Source organism: Lissotriton helveticus, chromosome 2_1 (genome assembly GCF_964261635.1).
Source record: "Lissotriton helveticus chromosome 2_1, aLisHel1.1, whole genome shotgun sequence".
NCBI lineage: Eukaryota > Metazoa > Chordata > Amphibia > Caudata > Salamandridae > Lissotriton > Lissotriton helveticus.
This window is the reverse complement of record NC_136059.1, coordinates 992,772,230-992,792,355: the sequence shown is the minus strand read 5'-3', so window position 1 is coordinate 992,792,355 and position 20,126 is coordinate 992,772,230. Positions and strand designations below refer to the sequence as shown.

Sequence of the window (20,126 nt, the reverse complement as noted above, 5' to 3'; positions counted from 1 at the left end):
CAAACACATCCACAAACTCTCCCTTGAATATTTTTTCCTTGGTCTCCACTGGTACGTGCCACGTGATCCCTGCTGAGGGGGCTACCTCCATAGATGCCGACCCATAGATCAGTGGGCTGTATGCTAGTGATGGCTGCCCTGGGACTATTGAACCTATGGCCATGGGAGATGCTATTGAGGGGACCACTGACCCTGCTGCGCTATTACTATGCGCTTGCCCTTGTGACGTTGCCGCCACCACAACTGGAGATTGAGCCACACCCCCTGACTGAACCCACACTTTGCTATACCACTGCTTTGATATGCTATCACCGGTGGAGCGACTTGCGCAGCGATAGGTGTTGGGGGCACCGCACCCGTTGTGACTGGTAGCCCCCCTGTATGAAGAACATTGGTTAACGTTGTGGTGCCTGCCGGTGCAATGGGCCCACCAGACAGGCCCAGGGGGGGCGACTTCGTAGGTTGGGCAGTGTCAGCCACCAAGACTGTTTTGTCTACCACCCATGCCTCACCTGAGGTAGTGGCCTGAGAGTCCCCCGATTTGTTGAGCTTATCTGGCTGCGCGTCTTTAAACCTCTCTGGCATCCGCCGTACCCGCTTGGCCCGCGTTGCATCTTCCTGTGCGCTCGTCCCGGCCCCTTGCGACAATGTCCGTAGTGCCCAGTCGATGCCTTTTTCCTAAGTGACCTCCAACAGCTCCGCCAGCGAGCGAAAGTCGTCCTTTGTGGCCGTGGCGTCCTTGCCCTTTCGAGCCTGTCTAGGAGGCATTCTGCACTTAAGGGAAACAGAAAAGCATTAGTCCTCATTCCCTTCCCCCTCTAGCCTCCTTTTTGCCATGGATCCTGAGTATTCTTACTGCAGCATTAACCCCCTACCCCATGCGTTTGACCGGGGCACTGACCATACTTGCTCTACCAGCATAGCCCGTTTAACCCGAGCATGCGACCCACCCTTAAACATACTCGCCCTCATGCCTTTATTGTTGCACATGCATTGCTCAGGCGCTGCCATACCCGCATGCCATTATTATTGCACATGCCTTTGCTCAGGGCGATGACCATACCTCCACCAGCTCACCCTTACCACTCACATTAGTCACCTGTAACCCATTACCATTCCGCATGCAGCCGTGCAGATAACCCCGCAAACCCATCTTGGTCATCTTGGTGCTAGTAATACTCACCCTCACCCACCTTTACCACTGATTCAGTGTCCCCCACACTCTCACCATATTCCCTTAAAGGGTCCATATTCCCACTTGTCGCCAGTGCTAACTGCAGATGAAACAAGTGTGCTTTTCCCTCAGCGACTTATATAGCAGGGATCTGTTGTCGCTTCCACGCTCCCGGCCTATGCACGCTGCACTGTGCGTCAATGTGCCGTGATCCCTGTTTAAGCGTCGCGCTTGCTGCTTAGGAAACGCTAGCCCGGCTGTCCTGCACCCTGTGCCTGAGGAGCGACGGTGCCGGAGAGCTGCCCCTCCCCGACCGAATGAGCCCAGACTTGCCTCTTAAGTCAGTAGCGCGCGTAGATTGACCAGACTACAATGCGGCGCTACTGTGACACAGAGTTCCATGCCGCACTATGGCTGACCCAAGACCGAAGCCCTCACATAGCGCCATAATCACGAGGACGGGAATAGGGGTAAGTGCTCCGCCTCCCCCCCCCCACTAATGCGACCCACGCGCACTAGGATTCCCGGAGGGGGTTAGGGCAGGGGCTCGCGTCCCCAGCCCCCCCTGGTTAATGAGTACATCACTGTGAGGCCCTCTCACCTACCAACAGGTCGCCGATGCTTAACGCGGCCCCCGCGTGTAACTTCTCCGTGACCCCTGACCTCTCCGCAGGCGAGTGGACAAAGAGGGCAACGTTATTGCCCCTCAGCCTTTTAAACCCCCACCAGTTTTCTGTTTTCGGGGGGACCATGCGTGGCGCGTTTCTGGTTGCGGCGTTTCCGTTTTTTCCACGCTTGTAGGCCCTCTCCTTCCTCTTCCGGGTCTCTTGACCCGGAAGGGATTCCCACCGTGTTCCACCCTTTGCTGCCACTAAAGGCACCACGCCCCCTAGGTGGGATGGTGCCCGTCATTGGAAATAGTTGTGTTTTGCAGACGGGCACAAGTTTCCACCTGCCACAGAAATTCTACTTCCTTTTATGTATTTACCTTTTTCTAGCACACTGTGTAAAATGGGCACATTTTGAGATATTGTGCAATGATCCTGGGCTTACATTCTGAGAGCAAATATCTGGGCCAATACTCATAGTGAAAAACAGACCTGAAACTTCGGTCAGTACTCTGTAAATGGAAGTCAATTTAGATAACTATTCTGGAAAAAAGCCTAGGGCAGAATTTAATATGGTTTTAAAGCAAGGGACGGCTTGTCCCGAATATCATTTACAAGGCAGCAAGTCCTGAGGCGATAAAAGCCTTAATCTGTTTCCATTTGAAGCAACGTTCAGATTTATGTCTCCTTCACTTGAATGTGTTGTACTGCATTGCGACTGGTACTGTGTGTTTAGATTATCAATCCTTCCAGGCCCGAGTCTATACAGTGGCGTGCCTCTCTTTCTTCTTGTTTTATTAATTCCAGTTATCGATTCTGCTGCAAGTAAAGCTGTGGAAACAAGATGAATGGCAGTTCCTTGCCGCTTCAAATGCGCCATTTTAACAAATAGAACCTTTTCTCAGGTTGAACTGTTTATTATCACCATAATTTGTTTAGATGTATCACCCAGCGTTATACATATGTGATGCCCTCCCATCACATTGTGTGGTAATACATTAGCATAACAATGAGTTCTACAACTACAGCAGTTAACCTGTCTTTCCCTGATTGTACACGAGTGTAGACACAGATGGTTGTTTCTTTGAATCTCTGGGTAATCATTGTGAGGGAAGTCTCTCTATAAGTGTGTATTACACAACAGCTTTGTGGTGCATGCATTTGTGATGCGAGCTACTAGATGTGAAAATAGAAGAGCAAATAAATTGAGATGTCTCCAAAAATGTAACAAAGGGAAAGTCATAAGCGTGGACAGTAACCTCAGTTGAATCGCTTTGAAGGCAACAGAGGCTTTGTCTCATCGTCGAAAGGCAGGTGCAGTTGACCGCCACAAATGCTAAAGCCTAGGGGTGGCTGTTGTAGGTTGATCTGCTATTAATCAATGCTGGAGTTATTAGAGCTATTAATGAAATCATTTTAAATGGGTTTATTGATTGAATGTTTCATAGGGCGTTAAATACGGCAAGTCATGTATCTGTCTACATGTGCAGCTGTGCATATGTCAATATGATTCAACCTAAAATGCTCAGGAACTCTCTTGGGATATGACTGGTGTTTAAGTAACATAAGAAGCGGCCACGTGGAAGGCAGTTTTAAGTTAGGGTGAGCATAGCTAACTGTGATGAAAATGGTTGAAATGTTGGTGCTGAAGGATATGGGTTCCATGTTCTAGATCTGCTCTGGAACCTCAGGTCGATGGTTCTTTTCATCAGTGTGAAAGCGTTGGGGAGAGTGTATTTGTTAGCAGATCAATAATTTCAGTTCCGATTTACTATGACTCTTAAGGATCACAGACTCCCAATTAAGATTAGTTCCTTTATTACAAAGCCAATAATAATAGGACATACAGGCACGTCAAAGTGAAGGTGTATAAATACATTGGAACTAATACAAAGTCAAATCTACGGATGAAGTTAAGGCGGTGCAAGATGCACAGGATGATTAGTTTGAGAATTAGGATAGAAAAGATTATTGAGCAGACATTGAAATTCCCCTTCATCGGAAGTTTGAAAGTATAAAGCATTCATCTGTCCCTACACTACCACTAACGTGACATCCCTACATAGCATTTCCCAAGGCAGTATAAGGTTAAGGTGTCAGTGTGTGAAGCCTTCCTAAGAAGTCTCTTCATATCAGTTGGGTCAGGTAGCATAAAGCTACAGAGCTCGTTCTAAGATGCTTTTCTCTTTCAAGGTAAGGCAGAAGTCGCCAGACACTTTCTCTAGTTATGATACATCAATACCAACAGTAGTATCCAGAGTTGCTTTGCGAATCACGCCATCCAGTCAGGCCACCTCCTCATAGGTAACTTTCCAATTGGCAGCGATTACATTAAAATGTCCCTAATACACCACAGTTCACATTATTACTGCCACGTTCTACTGTCTCCGGTTAATACAACAAAGGAATATATATATGTGGGTGCAAACTACTCAAGACTATGATGCACCCCTACAAATGAAAGAATTAATTTTGAGCTACATCAGTGCCACAGAGGTCAGTCTAGCATTTAATGAAGCACAATCATGGAACAGGTTTGGGTTGGATGCAGGTGCATGGAGTCCCCCACTATTTTTGGGCCTTTACATTTTCTGCTCCAGCCTGAAGTTGAGGAAAGACATGACAAGTCCTTGCATCTGCCAGTGACCTACGGTATATGCAGTCACTATATGCTGTTGCATACATTTGCAAAGTGGTCTAAAGGTGTATTTTTAACCTCTTCCTCTTCAACGTTGATGAGGTGATGAGGGAGGTATTTCTACTTTAACTGATTAATAGGTCTTACCTATAAAATGCAAGGTCTAAGGTTTTAGCTTTGCCACTGCTGGTTTGTAAAGCATCAGCTAGCAAAAAACTCAAAATGGCCTACTGTACTTTATAATGCATACTGATGTACCTCTGATCAACTTGGAAGGTTTTTTCTTTATGAGGAAAATAAAATCCAAGATGGCTCCCGGTAGGTCATGAGGCCTGATCAGCCATCTTGTAATCAGTTTCATGAAATAATCACTCAAAGACTTACACCTGTATCATTATGTCAAAATGTAGGAGTAAGCATCGTATCACACTAGTGCCCATTTTGGCTCTCTCTTTGTCAGTTTAATTTACCATTTCAAAATATATATATATATATTCTTTCTGGAATGATAAACTAAATTACCAAAACGTAAGCGTGCAAGCACTAAAATATAGGTGCAAGTGGATTAGTGCTTTAAGGAAATAAATAAAAAGTGCAGAGGAGAAGAAAGGGGTAGGGTAGCAAAAATGAGGAGCGAGCGACTAGGAAGGAGGCTGTATTTGCCCGGTTCTCCCAAAGAAAAATTAAAAGAAGAGTGTGTAAGGGAAAGCATGGCACAGAGGAGTAAAAGTGATGAGCAAGAGGCGCAGGGGCAAAGTGGAGCTGCTAGGCCTTCACGAAGAAAATAAATAAAATCGGGAATGAGATGTTCAGGGTAGCAGCAGTGAGGAGATTGTGGCCCAGCAGCAGTGTGCAGCTGCCAGGCCTTTGTAAAGAAAAAAAAAATATTACAAGAAAAAAGAAAAATATAAATAAGGTTGGTAGGAGCGTAGGATCAATAGTTAAAATGAGGTGGGATGGAGTTTTTGGAGGTAAGAAGGGTAATGATCAGACCAGAGGGGGGTCGAACAATGAAAGAGTAGCACACCTATGGAACTCCCATCAGGAAGGATAGAAGTCATTAAGTCAATGGGATGGCAAAAACTATACTTCTAGGGAGGGGCAAATACAAGAAGAGGAAGGAAAGTCAACAAATAGGATACAAGCAAATGATACTGGCAAGAAAGCCAACCAATTATAAGCAATGGGCTGTCCTAAACACGACTGTGTATTGTAACATTGAAAATAGGTCAATGATAACAGAAGACTAAAGCTGCTAGTAGAAAAAAACTAGAAACACAAGCAGAAATCAATCATGTTAACAACAAAGATTTGTCTCTTTTAAAAAGAATTCAACCAAATATTTATTTGACATGTGAATACGGCAGTGTTTACATTTACATAACAAGCGTTTGACTTAAAATGTTATCACTTTGAGAAATTTCTAAGCTCAACTACTAATTTATATGTACAAAACATAACGATTTTCTAAACATGAAACCTAAAATGTTATTGTAACCATTCTATGTGATTTTATTTATTTTATTTGTATAGTGCATTCACTGTCAAAAAACCTATTCAGAGCTCTAATGAAGAATTATATATATTCCAACTTTGGCTGGGAAAGGGATCCATGTGACATCACTTCTTGTGACGTCACAGCACATTGAGCATGCTAATTACGTTTTTAGAACGTTTGTACTAAGTGCAACACGTTCTTAAAGGAAAATGGACTGTGGGTGGAAGCTTCTCTGGCAATAACTTTTAATTAGTCTTTTTTTAAAGAAATATTATAAACAAAGGAATGCTCTTCCAGCATTCTCAATCATTCTCCCATTCAATCGTCCAAGTTGTAGCATGTGTTAAGACACATTTTTCAGTTTCTTGAAAGTTCTAGCCTGCCATTGATACATCATTTGATCAAAGAGCTAGGGTGACAAATGCTGGGCTGTGGATCAATGCTTTCGGAGAGAGATACAAAATGGCATTGTTTGATTGGAGAAAGGGAGACCCCACGTTTGTCCATTGCAAAATAGCACTTTAAACAGGTCAGCATCTGGTGACTTCCTACCAGTGGCCACATTCAAGGATTACCCATGCCATTAAGAAACGCCAGTTATTGTTTGTTGTTGGCTTAATCCATGATACAGGGTGCTAGAAATCTTCCAATTGGCAGCAAGCAAAGAGGTCAGCAACGAGGATGTATGCTCCTCTCTGTGAACATTGAGAGAAATTAAGCAGAATAGCTGTTTTGAGCATGAATGATGGGCATCCAGTGAGAACATTGGTTCTGTAGTCACAACAGGTGAAACCAAATCATGAACTGCTGAGATCCTATGACTGAGGGTCATCCATAAAACATTGGGGCCTATTTACAACTAAATGGTGCTGCAAGCGATTTAGCAGCACCACACTATGTCATTTAAAAAACACAGGGGTGCGCTGTATTGACAAGAATACGGCGCATCCTTGCATTTTCTCTTGTGCTGGCGCTAAAAAAGCTGCGTAGCGCCAGCTCAAACACGCTTGCACCATGGTGCAAGGGTGCCTGCATTGCAGGGTTGATTGTGTTTGTGCAGGAAGGGACACCTTCCTGCAAAGAAACATTTATTAATGGCGTTTTGCTCTTTTTATGTGTGCTGCAAAATGCAGCACACATAGAAACATCAAAAAACGAGGAGATATAAAAGTATTTCTCCTTGTTGCACCACTCTAACGTATCTTTTTCAAAGGCATTAGTTGTTTTGCTGCCTCAGATTTACAGACCCTTGTAAACCTGGGGCAGTGTCATAAAGCAATTGGTGTTGCGTAGGTACGCCAACAGCAACACCCATTGCACGGCCTTTTGCTGGAGAAAACTACAGAGAGAAGGCTCATATTTTCAAGGCCACCAGAGCGTCGGAAAAAGCGACTTCCATTGTAAATATGCCCCCTTGTTTTTAAGGTAAGAATATCTAACATGCTGGTTTACTGTGTTGTTTTACTTTGAGTGGCTATAGAATATTGGGCATAGATGATAAAGTTTAGGGTTTAACAGTGTTGGCTGAACTTTGATATTCACCCAGTTGTGTCAAGCCCATGGGTATAAAAAGTACTTACAACTATTCAACTGAGAGAAACAAACAGAAGCGAATACACCTCAAACACTTATAATGACAGTGGTAACAGTGAGAACAAAGGAAAGAGACCACAAAGATTTGTTGATGGTTGCCCTTTAGGAATGATTTCAGTAACTTCTACACCTTGTCGTAGGTGCTTTATGGTCAGAATACCTCTCAAAGACCTAGCAAGATTAAGTAATTGACACTGCTGCCATCAGCTCTCAATTTGAAGTCATCTGAAACAACCAATGAGGCTGATTCTAGTACACAGGCAGCGCTGAAGTCCTCTTGGACTGAAAGGAAATCTCAGTTGTCTTAATAAAACCCTGCAGTTGATCCGTGCTCTTCGGTATTTCATAATTTCAGCTACGTTATGGAATACTTTTAGATTGGTCACAGGGTTCCTGGCTCTGAAAGGTGTACAATGGCCTTAGTAAGCATTAGGGTAAATGTCATCATAAGAAAGAGTTAGCAACCAGGATGGAAATTCAGGCGTTAATTACAATGCAGTGTGTGGTTGGTATTTAAAAAAAAATGACAACATTTGAAGGAGAGATGGGGTATTTACTCCTTTTGCAATAGTAGGTGTACTTCCCTAGAGAACCGTTGAAGAAATTAACACAAGGCCATGTCCATATGAACTTTCCAAATGAGAATAGGCATTATAAGTCAAAGAGATGTAGTGGAAATGCGAAAATTGAAGAGCAATATCTTATTTGAATATTTCTATTTTAGTATCTCCTCAAGGAATGTTGGGGCCAAACGTAGGTTGTTTTTTTTTAACCCGTTTGCTGCTTCGAACATTCAGCGCCAGTGCTGAACGTTCGAAGAAACGGGTGCGGCCGCGTCGGCCGTTGGACGTGCGCAGCACCAGGGAGGTAGCTCGCGCGACGTCCAAACAGCCAACGGCAGCACCGAAGGGGTTAAACAGCCAGACACATCATTTTTACTACTATACAGTTAATCCTGAATTTGAGGGTATTGGAACTGTTTAAGATCCCAGAGAGTTCACTTTGGTCTCCATTGAGAGTAGAAACAACAAGAAGTGCTTCTGTCATGCTGAGAGTTAACAAAAATGCCCCAGTAAAGGTAAAGTTTGCCACACAGTTTTTTCCCACAGCTGACAATCTCTTGGCAAATAATTTGGACATGGATCACAAGATGAACTGCCTCCTCATATTAAACAATTAGGAAAAATACATTTAATACTTGCGAACTCAATACCAGCTTTTTCAGGTAACGGGAAGGCTCCCAATGCAACTAACAAAGTTTTCTTTATTGCTACTGGAATTATGCAGAAGACCAAATTATTATGCAGGACTGACTAAAAAATGCAAATGGAGCAGCATTATTGAGCACATTCTGTCACACTGTTTAATGCATAGAAAAGGGATCTCAAGCACAATGAAAACACAAAGGGGTCTATTAGGATGGCGGTCGGAAAATCACTCCGACCACCATGGTAGCGGGAAAACACCACCCGCTAGGACCGCAGGAAAACCGCGGGTCCAATTAGTATGCTCTGCAGTTTAAATCCGACCGATGCGGTCGGATTGCGGCATTTAACATTGCGGCGGTCGCTGCTGCCAGCAGCACCGCCGCGATGTCCAAAAAGCATGTCATCTCCCTGCACTGCTTGGCAGGCACTGCATAGTGCCTGCCACCTGGTACAGGGACGTCTAGGGTGGTACCATGGGTACCCCCCAGTGCACCCACACACACACCCAGCACATTGGGGGCCTGCAATGGGCCCCCAGAGACATTCTCCGCATGCCTTTTCATGGAGGTACCACCGCCGCGGAAAGGCTGGCTACTGTTGACATCATCATCATGCCGACAGAGCCTGGTCCTGCACCGGTACCATTGCGGGGTCCAGTTCCACCCTCTAGGCAGGCGTGCGGACTGCTACCAGCGGAAAAGTGGCAGGCAGAAAATATAACTGCTGCGATCGCCACCGGGTTGCGTTAGCGGGCGGTTATCCGCCGCCGGTCTGGCGGTTCCTACCGCCGGCCCGGCAGTAGCCATCCATCCGCCATCCTAATAGACCCCAAAGTTTTCTCAAGTAAGAAAAAGATTTGGACTCACCAGATACTGTTAAAAATGCAATTTACTAGCAAAAAAACTATTTTGACTTGCCTGGAATTTGAGGAAAACTGTTGATGGGCACTGGTCCCTCTTATTCCAAAATGGTGTAACCAAAAGTGTGCAAATGTAGGCTTGTGTTCTGAGTACGGGATAATGTCTGCAGAAAACGAGCTTGCACATGCATTCTTCATGTAAAATAAAAAATTGTGCATCTTTTAATTTGTGTATCCCAGTTATGATTTAGAACTTGTCCTCAGTTTGGGGTTAAGCTCGCCCCCACTTGTCCTTTTAGAGACATTTCTTTTGTAAGATTGAAAACGGCAGACCCTAAGATGAGAATTGAAATGTTTGGGAATATTTCTGTTATCAATTACTTCATGAGATAAGTACTTTTATGAAAACAGTGTAAGACACATTTGCACGAATAACAGAACATATAGTTTCGTATCAACAAGTAAAACGTATTTCCTCCCTGTTCAAAATACATTTAAGTATCTATTTTGTTGTGTAATACACAACAACTCATCCCCCAGGACATTCGTCGAGGACACTAATTTTGTCGAGGGAACAGTTTAAACCCTGGATACAAAATCAATAACTGTTTTTCAGTGCGTCAAGCACAATAGTTTCAATGTTTTTTTCCAGTAATTCTGATAGGGATCGCATAGTGTATCCTGCATAATTATTAGTCTTTAGGTGAGTTCTTCTGTGCCTCTTCTGCAAATGTACAATTTGTAATGTGACCTATTAATACATGGATCGTATCATAAGTTGCATTCTTATTTACAGAACCAACTTGAGTGCAAGCTGCATATCCTGGTTTGCTAATGTGCAGGACACATTTCACCCCCAGCTTTCTGTTGCAGTATTCAAAGTCTTCTTCTGCATTCAGCCAAATCAGAGCCCTCCCCTTAGGTGTGCCCATCACTTTAAAATGTATTTCTTTTTCAAATAAATTCAATTCCACAATTGTACCAAACAGTAATGCATTAACAATGGTACGATAGGAAACTAATATATAATACAGGAAATTAAAGTTTGGGTATCCTGATTTGGTGAAGGCCAGATATTTCTGAAGCTAATCCTTTCATAAATAAGTAAAACAGACTAATTTGGAAAATAGAAGTTTGTATTGTTAAGCATGAGGCAGTTTGTATCGTTAGACGTGAGGTCAGCAATATGGATATTACAGGTTGTAGGACCTGGCCCTCACTGCAGGGTCATCCAGCTGTTTTGCCTTCCTTCTTTGAACCCTTTTTTGTTGGCTTTTATGACTCTGTCCCCATTATTCCTGCTAATCTGTGGTAAAATGCCTGTGGTCTTTCCCTTAAATATGTTAAAATTGGCCTACATCTGATTGGTACATTAATTTTCTTGTAAGTCTCTAATATATGGTACTACATGTACCAGTAGCCTATAAATTAAATGCTACTACCTCTGGGGTAGCCCTGCAATGAGGGTTTCCTCTACTAAATGTCATGATAGGGCAATTTTCTGACAGAGGAGGTGCACGGCCAAATCACTTTTGAGCTGGAGTAAATAGAAGAAAGTTGATTTTGAAATAATTTTAATTTGGGGATTAAAATAGGTTACCATCAATCTGGACACCCAGGTTGCAGACGTTTACAGTAGTGGAAAGGGTAGTTCCTAATGTCACAGACCAAGTCATGAGGAGGGAATTTGAGTTTACAAGGTCCATGATTAGTGTTGGCAGGCAAGTGTCGGCTTCACCTGCTAGATGTTGCACAAATTATATAACCTAAAATTGTGCTCAAATCGTGGTAACGTGACACAAAGCAGTTAGCCTTGAATTAAAGGCAATGTGAAAATTAATTAAGTACTGCATACACAGTAGAAAAAGGTCACACAAAACACAATAAAACTCCACAGCAACTTTTAAAATGAAGAGAAAAATTAGTAAAAAAATGACAAGAACACAAGAAGGGGAACAGGACATATGATATTCTTTTTAGGTTTTAAGAGAAAATAGCACCAGAAAGCAAAAAGCACCAATGATAGTCTATGGAAGTGGTAGGCGAAGATCTCTTTAGGATTTGAGCCCGACCGCAATGAAGCCCAGTTAGGATAGACCAAGTGGATCGGTCCCGGTGAAAGTCTGGAAGCCCAGAAGTTTAAACAGCTCCAAAGCAGAAAGAGATGTGGTCACTTTTTGAGATGAAAAATCCTCCTCGTGTGGTCTTCCAGAGAAAGTGTAGCCCAGAAGACTGGCTACCTCAAGCAGGTTGTACCCTCTGGAGCCCCTGGAACTTAGTCATTTTTCGGAGGTGAGGGGACGATTGAGCGGGACAAAGTTGAAGCTCTATCTGTTTCTGTGGAACTGCTAGTCAGAAACCATTTTTTAGCGGATCCCACAAAGGATTTTGATGATGTAAATGTAAATGTAAATGTTTGTATTTTATATAGCGCACTTCTACCCGGAGGCCTCGTAGCGCTGTATTCATACCGCTGCGGGACCCATCCTGGCTTTCCTGTGAAATGTCCACTCCTGGCCACCCCCAAGGTGAAGCCAGGCATCCACAGCGCTGCTGGGGCCGTTGTGGAGATTAAGCAAGCTATTGCCCAGAGTCACAGAGTGGGACCCATGATTAGACTAGGCACCGAGGCGAGAATTATCAGGTCCGGGGAAATTGAGCCCAAGACCCGCCGAGGCGGGAATCGAACCCTGGTCCCGGGCCAGACCTCTGCATCAGAGTCTGCCGCTCTAACCATTGAGCCACACTTCTCCACTCCAATGATAAATTTTCAAGAGTTTCCAAACTTTCGTTTGGTGCCCAAACAACAACATGTACACTTGCAACACCCCCTGGGGACCACTTCTAGATTCTCAGGGTGTCAGGAAGAGGATAACAGCAAAGTCCAATCCCAGTCCAGTTGCCACTGGTTAGCTGGGCATTTCCAGAAAGCAGCCTCTTTTAGCTTTTTGTGTCCATTTAGCCATGCAGGTGGTCAGCTAACTCACCCTTGGATTCCACTTCTTTGTCCTGGGTGCAAGAGGAAGCAGGTTCAGTACTTCAGGGCTTCTTTCAGATCACAGTCAGCAGGTCCAGTTGTATTCTTCAGCCTTTTGCTGATCTTTTGCAGGTCCTGAAACATTCTGCGGATGATACCTTGTAGTGACACATTTATGATTGGCACTAACTAGGGGGTGGGGGTTTTATCCTGTGCTCCTCCTAACCAATGGGGTTAAAGTTCTTGAGGACAACCCATTCCACTTTTTTAGTAGTTACTATTTGACTTACTGCAAATAGGCCCAAACTCTAATGTGCCAGGGTAATGCCAAGATGACCAAAGTCTTCAGCCACACTAACCTTAGCTCTGAGGCTTTTGGAGAGTATTTGAGTGTTATAGTAAAATCACCAGTGTCCCCCCACATCTAACACTAAAATCCAGGTTGAAGCAGGTCCTGGACTCACAGCAAAACAGGAGACACGGTCTCGTAAAGCAAAGCAGGGTCCTTCAGTGACAAAACAAGAGATCCACAATAATTGTTATCTAGTCCTGTTTGATCCTTTTTAAAGTGCAAAAGTTTTTCATGGTGCCTCAGAGAGACCTGTCAGGCAAGATCTCCCAATACGATGACCACAGCCCCCATGCTGAATATTCTACTGAGCTCAGCGGAGTCATCCTTGCCCAATCGTTTAGGACTGTCAATTAAACTGGCATGTTTTTGAGCTCCTGAAAGGAATTTCACTTCTCATACATCGCTCATACTAGCCAAGTACAGGCTGACCAGCTGTCACAGGCTAATGCTAATGCCTCCTGAAGGCACAGGCATGGAAAAGGGAACTTTATAAAAGGTATTTTTCTTTATTATTTTTTAACAATCTAACTGCACCATTGCACTGGAGTTTTAATAACGTTTAAGAACAGTGGTTTACTTATTTTTCTACCTGGTCTGATTCCCAAGGTAGCAGTATTAATATAATAACCTGAACTCTGTGTTTTTGCAGAGGACAACTAGGCCTGCCACAGTGAAAATAGTTTTTGGGACCTTGTCACTGTAGGGACATGAGAATATTAATGTTTTAAATGCCATTCACCCTGCCTTGTTTCTACAAGCCATAATCAAGGGCGTACTGATATCTAAACATGTCAATAAGTGTTATTTTGGCAGATCTCACTGCAGGTTTTATACTACAGCAGTCAGGCTACACAGGGTAGGCCTGGAGCCATGTTTTCAGTACCATTGAAGTGGATGGCACAACTGGCATTGCAATCCACAACTGGCACTTAAGTTTCCATGTCATGGGTGTTTTTCTGCACCGTATACTGTGGCCTTATGGGAAAGTTAAATGTGCCAGTCAGGGTTTAAGCCAATTTAGACATGTTTTATGGGTCAGAGCACATGCATTAGACACTGGATAATAGTATCCCAGTGTTAGAGTTTATGATTACCAGCAGGTGAGTTCCGAAAAAAATGAATAACTGGAGGTGACCACACAAAAATGATCACTTTCCAACAATTAGGATTTCTTTTTTCTTACCATTTAAGCAGTGATAGTTTTCCTAAATCCAATGATGCACCTGAGATATAATACAACACATAATCCTCAGGTTACCAGAATGGTTGAGAAGGAGCTATGTGTCATTACCATACATTAAAAGACTTACTTGTTGAAACCTAGGATAATGGTTAGTAGCTCCTTGTACGGACGGAATAACACTGATGGCAATGCTGAGCCTCTGTACTAATCACACATGTGATGTTAGTGGATCTGGACTGAATAACCTCTGTTTAACTTGTTGGATATGCTTTTTAAGAGATGCAGCAAACAATAACAATGTTGTAAAACTAGTGCTTGCCAAGTTTGGTAATCTATTAAGGAATACCTAATCGTCAAATGTATCCCATACAGCTGGAAGTTCTAGGGCAATACCTTGATCACGGGTATTGAAAACTCTTTATTGATATTTAGAATCGTTATCTTTGTGCCCTGCCATGGTTCGAAGCTAGGTTCACCATCATTTGACTCCAAGTGTTGGGGTTGCACTGAGTGTACAGAGCAGCAGTGAACCTCAAATTCCCAGACATAACCATCAAATGTTTAGGCATAGCCAGTAGCCATCATATAACCAGGGATATTCTCGAATACCAATTAATAATCACAAATGCAAGACACAGTCTCAGTTGACCAGGTATAGCCTCAAATGCCACTTAGAGCCTCACATTTCCAAAAAGAACCTCTAGCATAAGAGTGAACATGTCTCTTTACAGTTAGTTTGAGATTACCTTGCAGTGCGTTTACTGCGATAGCCTAAACACGATAGCTAAAACGTGACTCTGACATTAAAGCTGTTTATTTTTATTAGTGGAGCATTGTGTGCTTTTTAAAATTGTTCTTTAACCAAGATATTTTTAACCACTGCACTATTTACCTCTTTTGTTGCACATAGTCACTTCACCTTACACTCCCTTGAAGTGCTGATGTACTCGTCTGTGAGAGCGAGTCACCGGAGCACCGCCATCTTGGGTAGCGTTCTGGTTGTTGTTTTGCACTCTCCCTATTTAATGGAGGTTGTGCAAGCGCGCAGTTAGTTTGAGATTACCTAGCAGCGCGTTCACTGTGATAGCCTAAACACGATAACTAAAACGTGACTCTGACATTAAAGCTGTTTATTTGTATTTGTGGGGCATTGTGTGCTTTTTAAAATTGTCTTCAACCAAGATATTTTTAACCACTGCACTATTTACCTCTTTTGTTGCACATAGTCACTTTTCCTTAGGCTCCCTTGATGTGCTGGTGTACTCGTCTGTGAGAGCGAGTCACCGGAGCACCGCCATCTTGGGTAGCGTTCTAGTTGTTGTTTTGCACTCTCCCTATTTAATGGAGGTGGTGCAAGCGCGCAGCAGACAGCTATGTCATGCACGACTCAGCGGAAGTGAATTACCTGAATCTTTGTCATAAAATGTCCAACTCGCTAGATCAATTAGCGCCGTTGAGGAAAGTCAAAAGTTGCAAAAAGCCTTCTGCTCCATGGTATAATGAAGAGCTGAGGCTGATGAAGACTAACTGTAAACAAGCAAAAAGGAAATGTAGGAAGAACTACTTAGAGACAGATAAAGCCGCTTTAAAAAATCTGCTTTACATCTATTAGGAGTCGATAGGCAAAGCCAAGGCTAAATACCTTGAGGAGACTATCTTACACTCAGCTAAGAAATCACAAACTTCATTTAGCTTAGTAAGAGACCTGTCCAACCCAGACTGTGCTAAATTCAAAATCCCGGCCTCACAAAAATTATGTGACGACTTGGCAATTTTATTCGAGGAAAAAATTAATAAAATTTTAACAGGACTCAAATCCTTGGTGGATGAGGTTGGGTACCAGCACACAGGTAATGACCCCTCACTAAATTGTGGCATAATTGATAAGGAACACATGACAGTTCTGGATCATTTCCAGATGCCCTGACAAGAGGAATATAACGCAATTGCTGCTGGCCTCTCTTCAGGTTCCCCTATGAACCCACTCCCACACAAGTTTTGGAAATTGTTTGTTGGTGAACTCTTCCTGCATTTATACCACATCTGCTGTCAATCTTTAACCACAGCTGTAATTCCGGACTGCTGAAAAAAGGCAGTTGTCTCTCCACTGCTAAAAAGGCCTTACTGGATCCCCTGTGTCCCTCTAACTACAGACCCATCTCCTTGCCACGCTATCCAATTAAGATTCTGGCGAGGGTAGTGACTAAATCTCTCTCAAAATACGTTGAGGATAATGAGTTGCTAGACGAAGTCCAATTTGGGTATTGCCCTGCACACGGGACTGAGACTGCCTTGGTGGCAGACTTGGATGACCTGAGAATGCGGGCCAACAGTGGCCAGACAGCCTTTTTAGTGCTGCTTGACATGTCGGGCGCATTCGACACGGTTAACCATCGGATCCTGATTAGGAGATTGGAGGAATTGGGTGTTGTAGGCAGGGTGCGGGACTGGCTGCACGCCTATCTCTCTAATAGGCAGCAGGCGGTGACTCTGTCGCCATATTTCTCTCAGCACAGAGATGTTAAACATGGGGTCCCTCAGGGCTCGGCCATCAGCCCAATCTTGTTTAATCTATATCTTCACCCTCTTATTGTTTTAATAAAATCATTTGGCATTGATGTCATTAACTACGCGGATGACACTCAGTTTGTCTTCGCTGTTGAGGGCGATAATGCAGTGTCTCTGGAAACATTCCACAATTGTATGCACCAAACAGCAGAATGGCTTAAAGAGAATGCTCTGCAATTTAATGAGGAAAAAACAGAAGTCCTGTGCTGTACTGCAGGTAGAATTCAGAGTCCCTCCCAGCAGACTTTTGGCCAAATTCGGCTAACAACTCCTTAGTGCTTGCCAATACAGTGCGCAATTCAAGAGTGCTGATTAGTAGCAATTTACAATTGGACTCCCAGGTGAACAAAACTATGAGCACCTGTCTAGCTCTGCTTCGAGCCCAGCGGAAGATACTCCAGTTTTTACCCACTACTACTAGACCTCAAGTGGTACGGAGTATTGTTCTAAGCAGAATAGATTATTGTAATGCACTTCTTCTAGGTGCCCCAGCCTCTTTCACAAAGAAACTACAAAGAGTACAGATCATGGCGGCTAAGCTGGCATTAAATCGACCATGAGGAGGTTCGGCCTCCCTGGCCCTTAAGACCTACATTGGCTGCCCGTTGTGCAAAGAGTCCAATTTAAGGCACTCTGTATTGTCTACAGGGCAGTCCATAAAATCGGGCCTAAAGTACTACAAAGAAAATTTGTATGGTACTCTCCTGTTATATCCCTGCGCTCTTCCTCTGCGAACCTAGTCCGTATTCCCCATGTCAAGAAAGTCAGAATGGGTGGCAGATCCTTCAGTTTTACAGCATTGAGACTTTGGAATTCACTACCTCCAGAGCTTAGACAACTGAACACCTTGTCACGCTTCAGGAAGGAACTGAAAACTAGACTGTTCCCTAGAGACTAGGTCTTCTCCTTTCTCAGTCTGATACTCACTATTTGGTAATCTAAGCGCCAGGATACCCTTGGGGTGACAGCCGCGTTTTATAAGTGCACCGTACATTACATTACATCACAACGCATGCTTTAGATCGCATACCATTACAACACTTTTGTTACTACAACAACGTTGTGGCAACGCGAACCATTACAACGCAAGTCGTTACAACGACTTGCTGTAGTGGGCGCGCTGGATTTAGGAATAGTATAATTTACTATTGCTACTCCAGTTTGTGCAACAGCAGGGAAGGTGTTGGATTGTAAATCCAACACCTTCTTCCCCCTACAGCAAGTCATGTAACGACCACGTTGTAAAGGCATGCGATCTAAAGCATGCGTTGTAAACACTATTTCCCATAAGAGCACACCCTCAAATGAAGAGAAGCAACACAAAGTCATCATTAGCCCTAAAATAGCCTGTGGTTAACAAATAAACACCTCCGTGATTCAAGCAAACTTGCAAATTCAACTGGCTATTAGCCGTACCAAAAAAACCTCAATGCACATGCCCCAGCACTTGAAGTATTGACTACTTTAACTTTAAGTAACTAGGAATTGCCAACAATGTCATCATAAGTTCGACAAGAACTGCCTCAGGTGAGTTGTTTGCATCATTAAAACAAAGAGATCACTAGACCTTCATGCCCTGCATTAGCTGCCATGTAAAAAAATGGGTGAATTTAAAATCTGCACATTGGTCCACTAGACCTTGAAAAATCAGGACTGCAAAGACAATAGGATTTGATATTGTGACACATTATGAGTAGATAGATGCATATGCCTTCTCCCTTTTAATTTATTTTCTTCACTTCAAAGATAAAACATTCAGAGAGCGTACAGTGTCAGTATGAAACTACTCAGTTGTTTCCATTCTACTCTCAGACCTGCAAGTCGCACCATCTGGCTTTCAGAAGATACTTCACTATCCACCTCTATCTCAAGGTCTTCTCTTTTTAGGCCTCTTAACCTGCGTGTTTTGTATGCAGTAATGATACTTAATTGTATGGTTCAAGAAAAGCATTAGTGAAGTTGTGAAAATGCTAATTCAAATTTGTAAATTTTATTTGAAAACATTGGAAAATCTATATTATCTAATAGTAAAGCTGTTTACACATAAATGCAGAATTAAATGTTCACTGTTATTTTTGAGTATTTAGGGCTTTCCTAAAAACTGTCTTTTTACACATTTTGCAGGAGGATATCACTTTATTGAGAGGAAGGAAGACAACGACGAAAAGAGAAGAAGAAGTGGACATTGATTTGGATGACCCAGAGATAAATCATTTCCCCTTCCCCTTTCATGAACTAATGGTCTGGGCTGTCCTGATGAAGCGCCAGAAGATGGCATTATTTTTCTGGCAACATGGAGAGGAGGCCATGGCGAAAGCCCTTGTTGCCTGTAAACTATGCAAAGCCATGGCCCACGAGGCGTCGGAGAATGACATGGTGGATGATATATCGCAGGAGCTGAACTATAACTCCAGGTTGATATACTCTCATATATTTAATTATAGTAGCAAACTATATATATTTATATAGTGTAATTCTGTATTGTATAGGAAATCCACGGTGATTAATCTTTAGTGTACTGAACCATATCACTGAATGCAATGACTGGTGACTAAGCACACTGAGCTCTCCTCAGTGATGGCGATGTAATATTTCTATTCACCCAACTGTAATAATGCATGTGTTTGCAAAGCCAGACCAACAATTTACTAACACATAGACTATCACATCAAATATCATTCATTGTTTCTCCTATTATCCTTCTCAAAAGGCCAACCATTTTCGTGATTTATCTAAGCTCCCCACAAGTCCCTGATTAAATTATCCCCTCTCTCCCCAACACATAATCAAGTCCACTGTAGGGATGCTGTTAGCTGATGTGGCTCCCTCGTATTATGTTACTATGTAATAGTGATTTGGAATTATTCTTTGACTGCATACTTTAATGCTATCACACTGCCATGTTGCATTACTACTACATGTTTGCTTTGGTTTGAATTATCTTATAAAACTCCTGTAATGCCCCCTTCTCTGCCAATGGTCACAGCCTCCAGTTTCAACTCCTTGGCTGTCTTGAACTGCGTATAACCTCACCTGGTCGCAGTTCTATAGCATATCTCTTTCAGGCTCAGATCCTAGTCTCTCGTGCTCCCTTTCCTTTGTACCCATACCATTGTGTTTAACTATGTTGAACAAGTTGTGTGCACACTTTCTCTGAATCTTCACTTGTTTGTGGAACAAGGTGACAGGAGCACTGCACTCAACACACAACCAGAATTCCTGAACAGCCACATACACTTTCACTAACTCACCAGACAACTATGCTCTGCCTTATTCTCACTTGCACAAATTCCCAGTATCCGCAAACGCAAAACTCGAAGTTGCTCATTCTCCTTCATCTCACTCAAGATATGGAACAACCTACCTCAACACATCAGAGCCCCCTCCTCACTTCTTGATTTCTCCAAGAATCTGAAGATCTGGCTCTTCGTATAAGCACATTTGGGACCACACAACTACAAACCTGCC

The 20,126-nt window shown here is 43.1% G+C and overlaps 1 protein-coding gene and 1 long non-coding RNA gene across 5 annotated transcripts in view; one reads left to right on the top strand and one right to left on the bottom strand.

Annotated features, from left to right (window-relative positions):
* TRPM3 (transient receptor potential cation channel subfamily M member 3) overlaps positions 1-20,126 on the top strand; it is a 940,843-nt gene that overhangs the window by 694,944 nt on the left and 225,773 nt on the right. For all 4 annotated transcript variants that reach the window (XM_078675756.1, XM_078675753.1, XM_078675754.1 and 1 more), the window contains one exon: positions 18,783-19,072. In XM_078675756.1, coding sequence (XP_078531882.1) covers positions 18,783-19,072 — 290 coding nt within the window. The remainder of the gene's footprint in view (positions 1-18,782; positions 19,073-20,126) is intronic.
* The window catches only part of LOC144818387 (uncharacterized), a 206,155-nt gene that overhangs the window by 156,562 nt on the left and 29,467 nt on the right, over positions 1-20,126 (bottom strand). The window lies entirely within an intron of this gene.